The sequence below is a fragment of the Urtica dioica genome, chromosome 4 (assembly GCF_054948205.1).
Source record: "Urtica dioica subsp. dioica isolate 48M chromosome 4, U.dioica_male_clone48M_v1_H2, whole genome shotgun sequence".
Lineage (NCBI taxonomy): Eukaryota > Viridiplantae > Streptophyta > Magnoliopsida > Rosales > Urticaceae > Urtica > Urtica dioica.
The window spans coordinates 48,043,944-48,063,414 of NC_142759.1; the positions used below are offsets into that span (position 1 = coordinate 48,043,944).

General features: G+C 42.2%; 3 protein-coding genes, 1 non-coding gene and 1 pseudogene across 4 annotated transcripts; 2 read left to right on the forward strand and 3 right to left on the reverse strand.

Moving 5' to 3' along the window:
* Positions 1-440: 440 nt before the first annotated feature.
* On the reverse strand, positions 441-5,828 carry LOC149401739 (uncharacterized). Its single transcript, XM_089610863.1, has 5 exons — positions 5,646-5,828; positions 4,937-5,198; positions 4,319-4,381; positions 2,874-3,928; positions 441-1,763 (listed from the first exon to the last, which is right to left on the reverse strand). The coding sequence occupies exons 1-5, from the start codon at positions 5,826-5,828 to the stop codon at positions 441-443; spliced, it is 2,886 nt and encodes a 961-aa protein (XP_089466989.1).
* Positions 5,829-5,854: 26 nt separating this feature from the next.
* On the reverse strand, positions 5,855-8,168 carry LOC149401740 (uncharacterized; annotated as a pseudogene).
* LOC149401741 (small nucleolar RNA R71) lies at positions 7,564-7,667 on the forward strand. The gene has a single exon (XR_016296869.1). It is a non-coding gene; the product is annotated as a small nucleolar RNA R71 (small nucleolar RNA).
* A 2,169-nt stretch (positions 8,169-10,337) lies between the features above and the next one.
* On the forward strand, positions 10,338-13,706 carry LOC149401742 (uncharacterized). Its single transcript, XM_089610864.1, has 8 exons — positions 10,338-10,392; positions 10,577-10,633; positions 10,719-10,926; positions 11,167-11,233; positions 11,436-11,489; positions 12,374-12,520; positions 12,620-12,625; positions 13,563-13,706. The coding sequence occupies exons 1-8, from the start codon at positions 10,338-10,340 to the stop codon at positions 13,704-13,706; spliced, it is 738 nt and encodes a 245-aa protein (XP_089466990.1).
* Positions 13,707-14,481: 775 nt separating this feature from the next.
* On the reverse strand, positions 14,482-17,431 carry CPFTSY (signal recognition particle receptor protein, chloroplast (FTSY)). The gene is made up of 12 exons (XM_089613020.1): positions 17,049-17,431; positions 16,862-16,966; positions 16,687-16,760; positions 16,541-16,599; positions 16,390-16,427; positions 16,126-16,246; positions 15,957-16,025; positions 15,778-15,860; positions 15,476-15,544; positions 15,314-15,376; positions 15,081-15,228; positions 14,482-14,770 (listed from the first exon to the last, which is right to left on the reverse strand). Exons 1-11 carry the CDS (start codon positions 17,331-17,333, stop codon positions 15,115-15,117), a joined length of 1,080 nt encoding a protein of 359 aa, XP_089469146.1. The 5' UTR covers positions 17,334-17,431; the 3' UTR covers positions 14,482-14,770; positions 15,081-15,114.
* Between the last annotated feature and the right edge of the window lie 2,040 nt (positions 17,432-19,471).

Consider the following 19,471-nt stretch of genomic DNA (forward strand, 5'->3'; position numbering starts at 1 on the left):
ATTTCGCCTCGACTAGGGGTCCGAAAAGGTTCTTAGTGTGTTCGGTGGTCATTTCTTAGGACTAGTTAGGCGACTACTCAAGTTCAGCTAAGCATTGAGACAAACATTATTCGGGTTTAGGCCACAAACTCAATCAAATTCTTTTTCACTTGGTAATTCACAGATCTATTCTAATGCCTAAAGCTCAAGACTATCCATATCATCGGCAAACATTTAATGAGTCAATCAAAGCAGTCAAAACACCAATTTCTACCAATTACCCTAAAAAAAAACATGAAAACCAAAAATTTAACTACTAGTATACAGAGAAAAACACCCCCGCAAAACAAGCAAACCCCCCCCCCCCCTTCCCCCCAAACTCAAAACCTACATTGTCCTCAATGTATCGATGCAAAAACAGGGGTGGAGGAACGTACCTTTGCGGGGGTGGTCGAGCGCCCCTACTCGTCGCGGCCTTGGTCATCGTCCCCGTCGGGATCGCGGGGGGCGTAGAGGTTGGGTTCCCACGGAGGATATGCCGGGTATGGCGCCATGAGGTGCTGTGGGTATGCCGGATAGATCGGGGCGTCATGTTGTGCTCCGGCTTGAGAGACGGGGAAGCTTTGCTGCGACGTCCACGTGTTGTAGACGTTTTGGTGGAACTCGTCTCTGTCGCGCTGCCGTTGGCCGAAGTCGGTGAGGAAGCTCCCCATGGCGTTATAGCGCTGGCCCAATGTCTCGATGCTCCGGTCGATTCGACCCAAGTGGTGGTCGAACCGGTTCATCATGGCTAACACTTCGGTGTAGCCGGAGGTGTGTGCTTCGTTGTAACCGGTGGCAGGCGCGTCGTTGGTCTCGACCGGGGGTGGAGCGTCGTCAGGGGCGTCTAAAATGGGGGCTCCCGGGATGCCTTGGTACTGCTCGGGAATGTCGATGAACCCGCGCCCGTCCGGATGTGCGGCCCCGTGCTTCCACTGCTTTAGGCTCATGATCTTTCGGTCGTCGATAGGGTCCCCCAGTTTTTCTCGCGTCTCGGAGGCCGGGATTCGCAGTCCCTCGTTGAGGTAGAGCTGTGTGATGAGCCCCCCATTGCCAAGCGTGACATCGGTGTCACGATTTGCACAGAAAACGAATCTCTCTTTCAAGATTTTCCCGATGTTGACGCCTCTCCCGGTGACGATGCACACCAATAAAGCCAGGCGTTGGAGATCCACTGTGTGCTCCCGCAAGTTAGGAAGGATCGTGGCGCAAATGAAGTGCTGCCACGCCTTCGCGTAACGGTTCAAGCTCGATATCGGGAGGTGGCTCGGAACGACCTGGACATGCACCACTTTCGTCTTGTAGGTGGCTCCGGGGTGGGCGAGAATGCGAATCCACTCCTCCCATTGAGGATACAGGCACATGTCGGCGTAGTCATCATTCTCGGGTTCTGGAATCCCGAGATAGTCGTTGAGCGCCGGTGCGGAGATGTTGACGACCACATTGCGCACCTTGACAAAGTTTCCCTCCGTGACGGAGAGATTGGCGTAGAACTCGCGCACCAACTTCGGTGATGCCGGCGTCTCGATGTTGCATAGCTTCTCCCAGTGTAAACCCCGGATTTGTGCCAACATATTCCCGCACAGTTGATTTGGTGCAAGTACCCGCTCAGCGATGAGTCCATTCTTTGATATGGTGTCCCAAACCTCGCCGGCACCCTCCAATAGCGTCGATGGCCGAGGCAACGACGCTCCCGATCGTCGGATACGTTTGGGGTTGACTCTCGATGTTGAAGCTCGTTGCATCTGCAAAACACGACAGAAAATGAGTCGATGATATTATGATGAACGCCGACTACCCTTTTTACCCCCCCAAACATTTTCACAACTAGACCCCGTACGTATTGACCAGTAATTGTAAGTAAATGTTTCGATTTTCACTTGTACGTTCGTTCGGGTATTTCATCGAACACCTAGAGTGCGTGCCATTTTTTCATGAAAGCGTGAGTCATAAATAGTGTTTAAACCCTTCCTATAGCCACATTCTCACAAATACTTGCTAACAACACGAGATTATCACCATTTCACACCAAAAAATCGAGATTTAGAGTCATACCTTGAAGTGTAGGAGAGTGAGAGGATGGAAAGATGGTGAACACCCAAAAAACGAAGTAAACACACACGAATTGATGAAGAGAAATCAAATGTAGGACGAGTGATGATAAAATTTCGTGTTTATATGATTGTGGGAGTCGAAAATTTGGGGGAAAAAGGTTAGGGTTTGAAGGAAATCGGAGAGGAAAAGGTTTTTTTTTCTTTTAAAAAAAAAACTGCCAAAAACCTTTATTTACAGCAACTTACGCGGGTCCGCGCGCCGCGCGCTTAGTTCTGCGCGCCGCGCGGACCTGGGTCTTGGCATACGCGCGGAGCGCGCCTACGACTATGTGACTTCGACGAAAAAAATTCCTCGTTTCGCGCGCCGCGCATACTGGATCTCGCGGCGCGCGCTTGCATGTGTTGGGGTCGCGCCGCGCATGGTGGAGCCCGCGGCGCGCGCCTTCGTGTTTTTCCCGCGCCGCGCGTCTGATTCCTCGCGGCGCGCATACCGTCATTCGGCCTTCGCGCGGAGCGCGCATAAGACTCTGTGATTGCCAAAGCCGAAAGTTTCCGTCTGCGCGCCGCGCAGTGTGTGTCCCGCGGCGCGCGCCTTTCCTTTTTTTTTCTTTTTTTTTTACTGGAAAACTAAACACACAAATCAAAAATTTAAAACAAAACTGGGTTTAATCAAATAAGTGAAAAAAATATGAAAATGCGACGAAAGGAAGTCGGGTTGCCTCCCGATTAGCGCTTTAGTTAACGTCAATAGCTTGACGGGGTACCGTGTTTTCTTCATGGAATTGCGGTGATGTGAGTAACCGCCTTTTCGCTTTCGAATACGCCTCCAAAATAGGGCTTAACCCTCTGGCCATTAACCTTGAATTTTTCGCCTCTTTGGTTTGTCAATTCAACCCAACCATGAGGGTAGACTTGATCGATCTCGAATGGCCCGGACCACCTCGACTTCAACTTTCCGGGAAAGAGCTTCAACCTGGAATTAAAGAGTAGTACCTTTTGGCCCGGCTTGAGGTCCTTCCTGACGATGTGCTTGTCATGCCATGCCTTGGTCTTCTCCTTGTAGATTCTGGCATTCTCGTACGCTTCTCGTCGGAGTTCATCGAGGGCGTTCAGTTGAAGGAGTCTCTGTTGGCCCGAAGCTTTGTAGTCGAAGTTCAGCTTCTTCATCGCCCAGAGTGCCCTGTGCTCTAGCTCGACTGGCAAATGGCATGCTTTTCCGTAAATGAGGTGGTACGGGGACATACCAATTGGCGTCTTGTAGGCTGTGCGGTAAGCCCATAGTGCGTCGTCGAGCTTGGCGGCCCAGTCTTTTAGAGAACTTCCCACCGTTTTTTCCAGGATTTGCTTAATTTCCCGGTTAGAGACCTCCGCTTGTCCGTTGGCTTGAGGGTGGTACGCCAATGTTTTCCGGTGTGTGACGCTGTATTTGGCGAGGAGTGCGTCGAACTGTCGGTTACAAAAATGTGCTCCCCCGTCGCTGATGATGGCTCGTGTTGTGCCGAATCGGGTGAAGATAGTCTTTAAGAACTTTAAGACCACCTTCCCGTCGCTCGTCGGAGTAGCTTTGGCCTCGACCCACTTGGATACGTAATCCACCGCCAAGAGAATGTACTTGTTTCCGTAGGAAGACGGAAATGGGCCCATAAAATCTATTCCCCAAACGTCGAACGGTTCTATTTCCAAAATGTTAGTGAGTGGCATCTCATTTCGGTTAGAAATATTACCCGTTCGTTGGCACCGGTCACAAGCAATGATGAAGTCTCGGCTGTCTTTGAAGAGCGTTGGCCAATAGAAGCCGCTTTGAAGGACTTTCGCTGCCGTGCGGTTCGGACCGAAGTGACCTCCGCATTTGAGGCCATGGAAATGTCGCAGAACCGACTCCATCTCATCCTCGGGGACACACCTCCTCACAATCAGGTCTGCACACTGCCGATAGAGAATCGGCTCCTCCCAGTAATATCTCCTGACCTCCGAAAGAAATTTCCGCTTCTGGTACGTCTTGAGGTTGGTAGGCACCACCTTGCCTACGAGGTAATTTACGATGTCGGCATACCATGGGAGGGCGGCCTGATGGACGGCCAAAAGCTTTTCGTCGGGGAAGTCATCGTTGATGAGTGTCGTCTTGTCTGGAACGTGCTCGAGAGTCTCCAATCTCGATAAGTGATCCGCTACGAGGTTCTCTGTGCCCTTCTTGTCTTTGACCTCGATGTCGAACTCTTGGAGGAGAAGGACCCAACGGATTAGGCGGGGTTTGGCGTCCTTCTTGTCCATGAGATATCGAATCGCGGCGTGGTCGGTGTAGACGATCACTTTATTGCCGATGACGTATGGTCGGAATTTGTCGAAGGCGAAGACCACGGCCAATAACTCTTTTTTCGTCGTTGTGTAGTTCAGTTGGGCAGCGTTAAGAGTTCGGCTTGCATAATAGATCGCCCGGAAAGCCTTATCTTTACGTTGCCCAAGAACCGCACCCACCGCATGATCGCTCGCGTCACTCATGATCTCGAATGGGATACTCCAATCTGGCGCGGTGATGATTGGCGCTGTGCTCAACTTGTGCTTGAGGGCTGTGAAGGCTTCTAGGCATTCGTTGGTGAAGGAGAATTTGACATCTTTCTCGAGCAACCCACACAGCGGCTTCGTGATTTTGGAGAAGTCTTTGATGAAGCGCCTATAGAAGCCGGCATGCCCCAGGAAACTTCTCACTCCCTTGACCGAAGTTGGCGGTGGTAGCTTCTCGATTGTGGAAATTTTTGCCCGATCCACCTCTAACCCGTCCTTCGAAACTCTGTGGCCTAGCACGATGCCTTCTTGTACCATGAAATGGCACTTCTCCCAGTTAAGCACGAGGTTAGTTTCTTCACACCTGTTAAGCACCTGAGACAAATTCTCCAAACATTGATCAAATGTAGGGCCAAATACGGAAAAATCGTCCATAAAAACCTCAATTGTTTTCTCCACCATGTCGGAGAAGATGGCCATCATGCATCTTTGGAACGTGGCTGGTGCGTTACATAGCCCAAACGGCATTCGCTTGAAGGCGAAAGTGCCATAAGGGCATGTAAAGGTGGTCTTCTCCTGATCCTCTGGTGCGATCGTGATCTGGTTATAACCTGAATATCCATCGAGAAAACAATAATACATGTGCCCTGCGAGACGGTCGAGCATCTGATCGATGAAGGGAAGTGGGAAGTGGTCTTTGCGCGTGGCGTTGTTGAGCTTGCGGTAGTCCATGCAGATTCTGTACCCGGTCACCGTCCGAGTGGAAATGAGCTCATTGTTGTCGTTTCTCACCACCGTCATTCCACCTTTCTTTGGAACGCATTGCACCGGACTTACCCATGCGCTGTCGGAGATCGGGTAAATGACCCCGACGTCTAGCCATTTCAGGATCTCTTTCCTGACGACCTCCTTCATTGCCGGATTGAGGCGTCTTTGGTGCTCCACCGAGGGACGATGCCCGTCCTCCAAGAGTATGCGATGAACGCAATAGGAGGGGCTGATCCCTTTGATGTCCGAGAGTGTCCACCAGATCGCTCCCTTGTGCTTGCGTAGCGCCACGAGCAGCCTTTCTTCCTCTCCCTTGTTGAGGTGATTCGAGATGATCACCGGAAGGGTCGATTCTACGCCTAAGTATGCGTAGCGGAGGTGGGCCGGCAATTCTTTTAACTTGAGCTTAGGGGGCTGTTGAATGGACGGAGGCACTCGAGGTTGGCTCTCCCCCAAACTCTCGATCGAGTTGCGTCGGTATGGCATGGCTGCGTTCATGTACTCCACGTGCTCTAAAGCTTCACATTCATCAAACTCGTTAGTGAAATCAATAGAGTTTAGCAAACTTACCTCGAGAGGATCCTCGGATCGGTGAGAGAAGTCGGTGATGATGGAATTACAAACGTCGATCCGGAAGACATCATCGCTGGCCCGCGGGTATTTTATGGCGTGGAATACGTTGAACACCACTTCTTCGTTTTGCACCCTCAATTTTAGCTCTCCTTTCTGAACGTCGATAAGAGCCCCTCCGGTGGCGAGGAATGGCCGCCCTAGGATGATTGGGACGTCGCGGTCTTCCTCCATGTCAAGCACCGCGAAATCGGCCGGGAAGATGAACTTGTCGACTTTGACCAAGAGATCCTCGATCACTCCTCGCGGGTATACGATGGACCTGTCCGCCATTTGGAGCGTGATTCGGGTCGGACTCACCTCTCCGATGCCGAGCTTCTTGAATATAGAGTACGGCATCAAGTTGATGCTCGCGCCCAGGTCGCATAGCGCTCGCTCGAAGAAGGTGTTCCCGATGGCACACGGGACGGTGAAACTCCCTGGATCCTTCATCTTCACCGGCAACTTCCTCTGAATGATGGCGGAGCACTCTTCGGTGAGAGTGATCGTGCTGCAATCCTCTATTTTCCTCTTTTTCGAGAGGATGTCCTTCAAGAACTTGGCGTACGTCGGCATCTGCTCAAGAGCGTCAGCAAACGGGATGTTTATCTGAAGTTGCTTGAATACCTCAAGGAACTTGCTGAATTGGTGGTCGAGTTTCCCTTCTTTCTGCCTCTGAGGAAACGGCAGCTTTGGCGTGCTTGTTGGAGCTGGAACGCTCGCCGGCGGTGGTGTGGCTTGGGGCGGCGGCACGGGGGACTCGTCTTTCTCCACATTCTCTTTCCTCTTGCTGGAGTTGTCAATCACTTGCCCGCTTCTGAGTGTGATGGCATTGACCTGTGACCTGGGGTTGATGTCGGTGTTGCTCGGGAGCGTTCCCTGAGGTCGTGAGTTCACCGCGGTCGACAGTTGCCCCATTTGCGTCTCAAGGTTTCGGATCTGCGCCGATTGGTTCGAGAGAGACGTCTTCGTTTCGTGCATAGACTCGGTGGTGGAGTTTATGAAGGCGGTCGTTGACGTGGCCAAGTTGGCGATGAGCTCCTCTAAGTTGGTCTCGCCCTTGTATGCCCGAAATGGAGGAGGCTGGTACGGCGGTGGTCGGGGCTGATTCTGTTGTGGACGAGGCTGAGCTTGAGGCGCGGGCTGCATAGGCATGTTGTTTTGGGGGCCTCTCCATCCCCCGTTTTGGTAGTTGTTCCTTGGGCCTTGATTGTAGTTGTTCTGGGGCGGCCTGTTGTTGATGAAGTTGGCCTGTTGGCCGTTGTCCCCATACACGCACTCGTCGCTATTGTGCTGCCCGTTGCACCAGAAACAGACTTCAGAGGTGTGCACGGCTTGAACGGAGGCCTTCTGTACCTGAACTGACTTTGTAAGATCCGCCACTTGTGCTGCCAGTGCCTTCATCAGCTCCATCTCGGGAGTGACTGGCATATTCTTCAAGATGCGCCGCTCGGACGGGCATTGATCGTTGTTGTAGGCCAGCTCCTCGAGAATGCTGTGAGCTTCCTCCTCTGTCTTCTGAAAGAACGACCCTCCGGCGGCCGTGTTGACTAGGGTGCGGGACGATGGTGAGAGACCGCCATAGAAAATCTGCACCATCATCCACCCTTGGATGCCATGATTGGGACACCTCCTCTCTAACTCCTTGAAGCGCCCCCATGCTTCAAACAAAGACTCCCCGTCGTATTGGGCAAACGAATGGATCTCGTTGCGTCTCTTGTGCATCTTCTCGAACGGGAAGAACTTTGAGATGAATTTGATGCGCAGGTCGGCCCACGAGGTGATGGAACCCGGTGCGAGGGAGTTTAGCCACGTCTTGGCTCGGTCCCGTAGTGAAAACGGGAAGAGGCGGAGGCGGATGGCTTCGTCGGACACGTTGTGGAGCTTGAACGTGTTTGCAATCTCGACGAAGTTCGTCAGATGGTCCTGCGGGTCTTCGGCAGGTGATCCAGCGAATTGATTAGCTTGGACCATGTGAATTATGCCGGTCTTGATCTCGAAATTCTAGTTACCCGCAAGAGCCGGGAGAGCGATTGCCGATTGCGCGGCGTCGGTTGGTGGTAACCCATATTGAAATAAGGTCTTTGGCCCTTCATTCGCCGCGTTGTTCGCTCTATCTTCCATTGCTCGTTCCTTTGTTTGCTTTCTGTTCGTCTTGCAAAACTTTTCGATTTCAAGATTTAATGGAACGAGGTTTGATGTTCCCTCACTCCGCATGCACCTTCAAAACAGAGAAAATGACACGCAAAGTTAGGAAACGCGTAACGAAATCAAATGGCAGATAAGATTGTTTTTCGACGCTATTGTAAAGAGTCCCCGGCAACGGCGCCAAAAACTTGTTGCGATATTTTTATAACTAGCACGCAAGTGGACGTATCGAACAAGTAATAGTGTTACGTAAGTAACGGATATCGATCCCACAGAGACTAGTTACTCTAGCGACGTTAAACAATCTAAAGCAAATTGATTTCACTATATTAAGGTGGGAGGTGCAATAATTAACTATAATAAAAATAACTGAAAACAACGGAAATTTAACACGAAACTTCAAATACGAGAAAATGGGGGTCACGACTTCACCGGAAAACTAGGATTCGGGGGTTTCGGGTTCCAACAACTAGACCTACTCTACTCACGCTAATCTCATTCTCCCTAACATATTACTAGCCTCTCTCGAGTGATCTAGCAACCTACGCAATTGACGGATTATATATCCTCTCGGCCTCTAATCCTATTAAAACAATCACGAGCAATAAACATGAGAATTCAAACGATTACATTAAGCTTAAGCCGTCTAGCAACCTAAGAACAAAACGAAGCATGGATTATGAGCATGAGTTTTCGCCCTCTCTCGAGTGATAGAAACTCCTAAAAACAATCCTAAAGGTGGCCAACCCAAAGAACGCATTAAGAACACATCCACACAAGCATGAATAATTGAGTACATCAAAGCATAATTTCACCCTAACGAAACCCCCTAACCCAATTTAATCCGGCTACATCGCAACCCCACTAAAAATCTAGCCTCTAACGGAGTCCATAGTTAACAACATGGTGATCAAAACAATAATCAACATAATCATCAATAAGCAAAACTCTATGAAATTCATGATGGGAATAATGAAACTATCAATTAATTCAGAAATAAACGTAATAGAGAGTAAGGGAAACGAAGAAAAACTATTAAAAACGGGAGTTCACGGTTGCTCGTTCGTCGGATTGTTGACTCAACTTCGCTCCCAAACAAAAGCTCTCAAAACAAAAGTGCAGCCAAAAGTAGAAAAAACTAAAAACTAACTAGAATGAGTTAATTAGGTTACAAAAGGTGTTTTTAGCCCTGAGTGTGTGTTTTTCGGAGTGATCTGAGCCTTCCAATTCGATCCAAGGGTCAAGAATCCTAAAAAATCGCTAATTTCCTATTCCAGGAATCCGCGGGCGCGCGGCGCGCGGTAGTCAATGCGCGGCGCGTGGTCTCAGCTTCAGGTTATGCGCGCTCCGCGCATAAGACTCTGTGCGATTTCGTTGTTTGAGTCTCAGTATGCGCGGCGCGCGACTCGAGTCCCGCGGCGCGCGGTCTCGGATCCTGTCTTCACGCGGCGCGCGGTGGTGGGCGCGCGGCGCGCGGCTTCGCCAAATTTCTTGCCCTTCTCCATTTTGACCATTTTCACTCCGAATCTCATCATCTTTTCACGAAATTGTTTGTAGATGCTCTAATGCTCCTCTGAACCTGAAATTACTCAAAAATCTACTAAAAACCATTAAAATACTTGAGGACTCGTCGGTTTTCGGTTCGGGAAATAGGAGTTTTACGCGTGATAAACGCACCTATCAGGATACATGGATATATAATGGGGAACTTTGCTTCTTTGCTGATGAATTTGAATACGATTGATTTGGTTATTCTGTTTTAGACAAGGATGAAAAGAGATTTATTTATATATTTGCTATTATTTTGGTAGATACGAAATTGACGCATATTCTAAGCTATAAATGTTTCTTGTTCTAGCTTAGTCCACCACATACTAAGCAGTAATAGCTACGAAGACCAATGAAAATATATGTGTGTGTTAATTCATTATTCCTCATAATTGGATTAAGACACTTCACGGAGGAGCAATTGCAGCCATAACCGCTGACGCCTCAATAGCTTGATCAACTTGTTGACACTCCGGCTTGAACAACTCCGTTACAATTTATTTTGCCAAATAAACTATGTCATAAAGATTCAACATAGTCAAATCATGTGATGGCAGCAATCTAATACATTGAGCTAAAACATCAAAAACCAACAAAAATACTCATGAAAAACACAATTTTCCATTAAATCCTCAAAATTGTCGGAATCCAGACTCTTATCCATGCTCATGAGCTTCCCGCCGGTACGCAATGAGGATTCGATGTCCGACTGCCAGAAAAATGAAGGATTCCACGGGATTCGACGGTAAACAGTGAAAATCCCTCACAGTCGTGTCGAGAAGCTAACTCTAGAATCTCGACTTCTTTCTGAATTTCAGTCTTGATTTTCACTTAAATATCACAATTTTTTTAAAGAAAAAAAACATTGAACCAAGCCGAGTTTACCACGATTTTTAGGGAATGACACGGTTTTGTACGAATCGGTGCAGGGACTCTTCAAAACTCCGGTTCCCGTCCAAAATTGATGAAGGATGCCGAATCAGGCAGTATGTTTAGTTCGTCTTCTTCATTTAAATTGTTATTTAGTTGTTCGTACACCTAGGAAAAAAATACTTACATTCTATCTGAAAGACTGGAGATTCGGAGAAAATATGGGTAGAGCAGCCACCGATGCTGAGGAGTTGAAGATTTTATCTCCCACGTTTGTGATTTCGACGGAGATTCCGCCGGAGCGTGTCGATTTAATCCTCCGTTTGCTAGCCAAATTCATAGCTGATGTCGCTCTCTCTGACGAGTACAATGCCAAGGACTTCTATGATGTCATCACTAGAGTCTTCAAGTAGATAAAAACTGAGTCCGGATGTGTGTCTTACAACCTCACCGTAAGGCTTTCCATTCTCGTAACTTTCCTTTCTCGGCTCTCATCCAATTTATAACCGATCAAAATTATATTTTAGTCTACAAATATATATATATATATATATATATATATATATATAACTATTTTCGATGTGATTTCAACTAAAATTAGTTTTAATGAAAAAAATTAATTAACATTATATCCCATTTTTCCTTATAGGATACATGGATATATAATGGGGAACATCTTTGCTCCTTTGCTGATGAATTTGAATACGATTGATTTGGTTATTTTGTTCTAATACAAGGATGAAAAGAGATTTATTTATATATTTGCTATTATTTTGGTAGATACGAAATTGCGCATATTCTAAGCTATAAATGTTTCTTGTTCTAGCTTGGTCCACCACATACTAAGCAGTAATAGCTACGAAGACCAATGAAAATATATTTGTGTGTTAATTCATTATTCCTCATAATTGGATCAAGACACTTCACGGAGGAGCAATTGCAGCCATAACCGCTGACGCCTCAATAGCTTGTGTGAGAACATTTTTTTCTCGAGGATATGGAGACTACTCTCGGGAAGTTGACCATATCTTATCTCTGTGGCGCTACAGCAAATGTGAGCTCTAAATTCTTTTTTGACGTTCTGTTTATGTGTGTTAATAAAAGAGTTCCGTAGAACTAACAGATAATAAGAGCAATGTCTCATATTTTTGTATTTTTGTAGGGCACTTTTGTTTGTTAATTTCCTTAAGCTATTTCTGTCAATTTTTTGAGTGAAAATTCTTGACCTTGGAATTTTATCCTCTTGTCAGGATGAGGTGAATATTGAAGCAAAAGTAATGAGGAAAGGAAGAAATATGACCATTGTTGGAACTGAATTCAGGCTGAGGAAAACCCAGCAACTGATTTATCAGACTCGTGCCATTTTCTACAACATGCCTGCTTCCAAACTATGATCTTCTGTTCATATGACGCTTTTGTCACTCTCAATTTCTTATAATCACTCTGCATTGTAGTTATGCATGAAAAAATTATCTCTATTAATCAATGTTTAAATTATCTTTATTACTAAGTGATGGTTAAGCATGAACAATAAATTACTATTCCATTACTAAGTAATAAAAACAATTTATTTCAGCAACATTTATTCCTAACAACCAGTTACTAAACGGATATAACTTATTCCTCGGAGCTCCATACAATTTGAATATGTCGCCATTACAAAATAGACTCGAAGGGTTTTAATTTGGTATAGTATATGCCAAAATACATAACTGCTTTCCCATTTACTCAAAATTGACTGACTGATTCTGACGGTTTTCTTTTGAGTTTATTGTAACATAAAACGTTTCTAGTTCAATTTTTTTTTAGTTTAGTCGGAAAATGATTATATATGTGTGCTATTCATAATTCCTTAGAACTCGTATAAGACACTTCACGGAGGAGTAGTTGCAGCAATATCCGAGGCCGTCTCAATAGCTCGCGTGAGAACGGTTTTCCCAGAGCATACAGAGATTACCCTCGGCCAACTAAGCGCATCTTATCTCTCTAGAGCTCCATCGAATGTGAGATCTAAACTCTTTTCTCCACATTTTGTTTATGATCAGTAGAACAAATAGGATTCTATTTGTAAAAAGTAATTGAAAATAATGATCATTGTTCAGGACCTTGTAATAATATTTGCAAAGTTCGTTTACTCATCTAATCAATTTGGTCGAGTCCTTTATAATTTTGATGTATGAATCTGAATATATCTTCACGTGATCGCTCTTAATTTTAAGTTGAATTTTATATTATAGTCAATTGCACATTGTAGATTTTGACTATAATAGTATCAAGTGGTTCTATCTAAAATTGGTTATTGCAATATGAACATGGACGTAGCCAAGTTTGAGCTTAGGGTGGGTTGATGAAACCCCTCTTCAAATTTTTTTTTTATACATTTAAAAAAATAATAATTTATTTACTTTAAAAATTTGCAAATTAACCTCTCCTTAAACTTTTTTCTTACACTTTAGTCCCATACTTCACATTCTTGGTTCCGTCCCTTAATATGAAGAATATAATATATATATATATATATATATAGCATTATAAATTTTGATAAGTCTAGTTTTTAGATTAAAATCCATATCATTGAGTACTTATGGTCGACAAATTAATAGAAAAAAAAACATTCAATTAAGAATATGCTAAACTTGCTCGTACACGTAATGGATTCAAAGCACACAGTATAAGGGAATATTATGTTTTTTTCTTTCAGTGTTTTCAGAAGGCAACTAAAGCATGTAATTTATAATGTGTTAGTTTGTTCAGAACATTAAGAAATAGTAACTTTAAACGTTTGACATTGCTAAATAGTCAATGTTTGTTAAATTTTAGATAAATAGTCACTTTTAGACTTAAATTTTATATAAATAACCAATGTTTGTTATATGATAGTGGTTATTTACCTACGATTTACCAAACGTTGGCTATTTAATAATTTTAAACATTTTTATTAGTTATTTTTCTAATGGATCCTAATTAGTTTGATAATTTTGTAAAGCATTTTTTTTCAAATTTTGAACTAATCCTCTTGACGTTGGTATTTTGTGCTAATTGTAGGCTGAGGTAATTGTTGAAGCAAAAGTAGTGAGGAAAGGAATGAATGTGAGTGTTGTGGGCGTTGACTTCAGGCTGAACAAAACTCAGCAATTGGTTTATCAGACACGTACCACTTTATACAACATGCCTGCTTCGAAACTATGAACTTTTTCATTTACCTGATTATTTATCATTTTTATTTTCTTACTGCAATTTGTACTGGAACTACGACTTTAATTAATCAACTATTGTATTATCTTATATTACCATGCAAGGTTAAGCATGAAAATTACCAGTCTGCGTGGAAATTACTAAGTAGGACATACCCTATGGGCTATATTACCAAACCAATTTAAACAGTTTTTTAAAAATAAAAAAAATAAAACAAATCGGACTTGACCAAATAAGAAAAAAATTGGACCGAACCAAACCGATTAAAACAGTTCAGTCCGATTTAACTGTTTCAGATCGTTTTAGACCAGATTGTTTTGGACCGTTAGACCGTTTTAAACCGGACCGTTTAATTTAAACCTATTTTTTAAATAGTAACCGGTCCGGCTCACTTTTAGACCGTTTTAGACTAGACCGTCTTAGATCGGACCGTTTCAGACATACTTTTTTTATTAATTTTTTTATTTAAATACTAACCGGTCCGGTCCGGTCCAAATCACGGTTTAAAATTTTTAGACCGGATCGCACCATTTAAAAGTTCAAACCAAACCGGACCGATGAAATTTTAAACCGTTTAAAACCGGACAAACAATCCGGTCCGGTTTACGATTTTACGGATTTTTTTGCGCCGCCCTACTGTGAACCTCATCTCTTGGGTTCGGGAGAAAGTATTCCATGTTAAAGACTGTTTCAGATACGACCTTACTCTTCAAGTTGAAAAAAAAAAAAAACAAAAACAAAAACAAAAACAAAAAAACAAAACAAAACAAAAAAAACAAAACATTGTTTGCACTAAAGAAGAATGTTGCATTACACTTTGTAAACAGAGTTTCGTGTTAAATAGATTGGCATTGGCAAGAATATTCGTAAAAGTGGAGATGTGATTTTGTCTAACAATCTCTCCTGAATTTCTTCGCCGGCGACTTGAAGCTTCCACGTAAATATTTTTGCAGTCCACAATGAGGTAGATTTTGAGCTTTTAGACGATCTCGATTTATTCCGGGCTTTTCATGATTCACCGATCCTTTTGACAGCTTACTTTTGCTTCGAAGATAACCCTGAAAAATTGATTTAATGGATCTTGGTATAAAGGGAATGTGATATGAGTTTTGATCTGAGATGGTTGATAACTCGGTGTAGAATTTGATAAAAACAACACAATGCTTTCCCAAGAACATTTCCCAAATAATTTTCAAAGACTATTACAACTTATAATTATCTATAATAAAAATATACATAACAGTAAGCTTTTTTCAAAAAAGAAACAAACATGCACAATTGCAAATCACATCATCATCACCAAAACATCCGGGGGGAATTCATAAACCGAAAGACGAATGTGAACATCTGGAAGAAGCTAGTTCTTACCCTAGACGAGTTAGTCTGACCACGTTTTTCAGACCTAGGGAAATATGGCATTCACAAATGCCTCTGGGTCAAAGGGTTGGAGGTCTTCAACACCTTCACCGACGCCAACGAACTTCACTGGTATCCCAAGTTCATCAACCACACTTACCTGCAACGCAACCATATTAATTTTTCTCATAAGACTTCAACACCTGTATGCACAAGTTGAAACCGGAATCACTGTATATATATACCACACAACCGCCTCTGGCAGTGCCATCAAGCTTTGTCAATATTAAACCAGTAATTCCAACAACCTGTTGCAGAGAGGTAACATGGCTTAAGGTTTAGAACTCTACATCTGCTGAATCACACATGTATATTTACGTAGAGCTAATAGAAGACGAGGGAGTTACGTCATTGAACTCTCTAGCTTGTGGCAACATGTTTAAACCAGTGGTTCCATCAAGAACTTGCAGGATCTCCTGCACACACACACAGTTCATATTTGATACCGCATATCAGAAAAAGAAATGCAATTCACAATCTTGGTTCTTAAAGTTGTTACACACAGCAGCCATTTTAGTTCATGGTAATATGGACAAATACAATGCATTGGCTTGTATCTTGGACTAAAAGAAAAAAGAGCAAGAGAGCTAGACTTCCACAGATCATAAGGAAGTTGATTTCCATCATCTAAACGAGTTGATAAACTAACATTAGGAGCACCGGGAACAACTTTGCCTACAGCTTTCTTACAAGCAATTAATTCTTCCATAAGGCTGTAATTTGTGTGCAGACCTGGAAAAACACGACAAGTACACCTTGTGAAACCAACATTAAAGAAAAAGAAAAACAAACAATCAAACAACCGCGACTCGTACAGTGAGAGCTTACGTCCTGAGGTATCACACAAGACAATATCGTAACCTTCTTCTTTCCCTCTCTTCACGGCCTGTGAAAGAACTACCAGGAAGAACTTTAAAAAATCACATATCAGTCTTTATTACCATAAAACGTACGTATAACAGAAACACTCATTTTATTTTTTTTCTGTAATAACAACCTGTTGCTGCCTTGGCATTCTCTTTTTCAGCCACTACAATCTCACAACCAGTCCTCTCGGCCCATATCTCAAGCTGATCACTAGCAGCTGCTCGAAATGTGTCCCCGGCTGCCAATAATACCTGTGACAAGTCCCATCAGTGAGAAGAGACTTACCAGAAACTATGCCTCCAAAAAAGAATGTTTTTTTATTCATTGACAAATAAGAACCAAAACAAGTCAAATGAAGACTTTGCTTGTTCTTAATTCAACGAATATATTTTACCTTTGCCCCTTCATTCTTGAGTCTATTAGCCAGCTTTCCTGAAAGAGGAAGGAACAAACAGATTGTTTGATCGGAAAAGGCTCTTCGGCCAACCCGATTATAATTCATATTAAGAATGCATCAAAAGGAAATTATTCATTATCTAACTTACCAAGAGATGTTGTCTTGCCACCTCCATTAACACCGACGATAATCAAAACTGCCGGTTTCCTGATGAACCATCTTTTTAAAACCCAAGAAACAACGGAAAAATAGAACTCCAAAACTCAAATAGTTTCCCAAAAAATAAAAAAAAACCTGTAACCCAGATTGAGTTCAGTTTTGTTCCCTTTGGTAGTCAGTAAGTCCAGTACACTCTTTTTCAAAGCTGCCTAAAATATCCACATTCAAAACCAAAACGCTCTTCACTTTCTCAAATTTTAATTAAATAAAAAATAACAAAAAAATGCACAACTGTTCAAATTCATCAGACCTTGATTTCACCTCCTGATTTAAGCTTGCCGGCCAGAATATCATCCCTCAAGCCCTCAACAATCTTGATCGTGATCTTCGGCCCGAAGTCCGAAACCAAGAGAGCCTGTACATCAATTAAACTCACTTTCGACTCTCGAAAAAAAAATGACGAAAAAGAGCCTGAAAAAAAAAAAACGCAAAATTACCTCTTCGAGCTCATCCAGAACACGATCGGTCTCGGCGAGGTTCCAGAAGAGTAGGAGCTCATCAACGACAGCGAGATTTTCTCTGGTCTTCGAGAATCCCGAGAAGAGCTTCTCTACGTCGCTCTTGGCCTTCTCTTTGATGAGTCGGCCGAGCCGCGAGAAAAAGCCGGTCTGACCGGCGCTGCAAATGATCCGAGAGTTTCTGGTTTGGCTCAGAGTGACTCGGCTAGGGTTCGACCGGATAGGAGAGAGGTTCGAGAGAAAAGATGGACTAGAAATTGCCATTTCTTCCTTCTTCTTCCACCACCGATATAGAGAGAGACTGGATAACGTACTGATTATTTTTAGTTTAGAATATACTTAATGCGTCGTCGTTTCAATCATGAAAGTTCGTTATGATTCTCATTGAAGAAGAAACACTCTTTCTATCGTCGTTTTAAAGCAAGTCTCTTATTTTATTTTATTTTTAATATTTTCATTCTTACATGGTACTAGAAAGAAAGAAAAATAAAATCATTTATTAATCTTTATTTAAGATATTATTTTGCTGTTTTTGGGATCAAAATGACTCCGAACAACTAGTATTACATGAATTTAAAAGTTTATTGCTAAATAGTAACTGATAATATTCGTTAATTGATGAAAGAAATGTATGAAATAATTGAATTTTGTTCAAGAACAACCAATAAATATTAAGATTACAATCGATAAATGAACATGATCCACTCCATTTAGTTCATGGAACTAATTAAACATGCGAAAAAAATAAAACAGTTAGATATGCCAAAAAAAAATATCTTACATGATCTTCTGTTGAGACGCGTCTTCTCATATTGATCACAACTTAGATTAATCTCTAAAGCCTTCAACTTTATCGTTTTAATATAAAAGATAAAGTAACATGTGCATCCTCACGTAATTTCAAACGGCCATCACGATCTATAGAAAAAACATATTGAGCATAAGTAACAAGCAAATGTTTCTCTAGTGTAGCAGGTCGGAACAAAGTCATTTGACTTCAAATTCCTACAATACAACGTGGTAGGCGTATGGGAGCATGGAAATTATCAAACGCAACAAGTACATGTTCTATTTGCAATATAAATAAATATTTTATGTATAGCACCACAAATAAAAAAGAGGAATTTCATATTCTATACCTTCAAATTCGTAAAATATTGTGATTGGACTTGATGTTTAAAAAATATCTTAAACTGTATTGTCCATTTTTAGACAAAAATACATTTTGAAGTCTTCAAACATCATATTCTCTTTTTTTTTTTTTTTTTTCTATTTCTCACTTTCTCCCACTCTATATCTCGATTTCTCTTACAAAAAAAATGTGGATTTCGTGGGTTGAAGTTCAAGAGAATGAGTAAGATCACTTGTTTATTCATTTCGAATTAGATTATATTAGGTTAAATTGCTATTTTGACTTAGGATTAGATTGAGCGTTCAAAATTGTGAAATTTTATGAACATTTGCGATGACTCATGATGAATTTCAACGAAATTTGCGATGAAAATTCGAACACTTTTTGCGATGGTTAGAAATGGTTTGTGATGGTTAGTGATGACTAGGGATTGTTTGCGATGACTAAAGATGATTAGGGATGGTTAGAGATGGTTAGGGACTGTCACAGATGGTTTGGGATGATTAGGGATGGTTTGAGATTATTGTGGATTAGAGATGGTTAGTGAAAGAGATATGCGATAAAATAAATAAAAGAAATTAGGTAAAATTGATTGTAGGGACATTTGTTCATAAATAGAAAGAAAAAAAAAGTCCAACTTTAGATATTTTTGAAGTAAGAGGTCCATTCACGATATTTCTATATTTTTAAGGCTTACAATATGAAATATCTCAATAAAAACTGGCATCCATAATAATAAAAATCTGTCAAAAACTTTTGACTCAAAAGCATGCACATTAGCAGGTTAATATATAAACTAAATTTAACAATTATGTCTACTTATTAACTAAAAGGTAATGTAACAATTAGGTTTTTCTTACCTCCATTGTTCTAGCATTTTCTTTAGAGCTGAATAAATTCTCAAATGCTATGAATGTGCATGGTCCAATTTGGCCTAAAAATCGGTCTCCAAACTGAACTGGAGCATTTTGAACAGTTTTGAAATTTTTAGACATGACTCGACCGTTTAAGAGAATAAATCAAATCAAAACCGTTTTAAACCGGTCTGGTTTAGTGTCAACCATTTCAAACTGTTTTGATTTTTTTTTTTTTTGTACGAAAAAAATTAGATAATGACAAAAAAAGAAATTCTATATTAACATAAATAAGACCAAATTAGTTGGGTATAGTGTCTTAGAATTATTAAAATATATATATATATATATATATATATATATATATATATATATATATATATATAAGAAAACTTAAAAAATTAGGATCGGTCTAA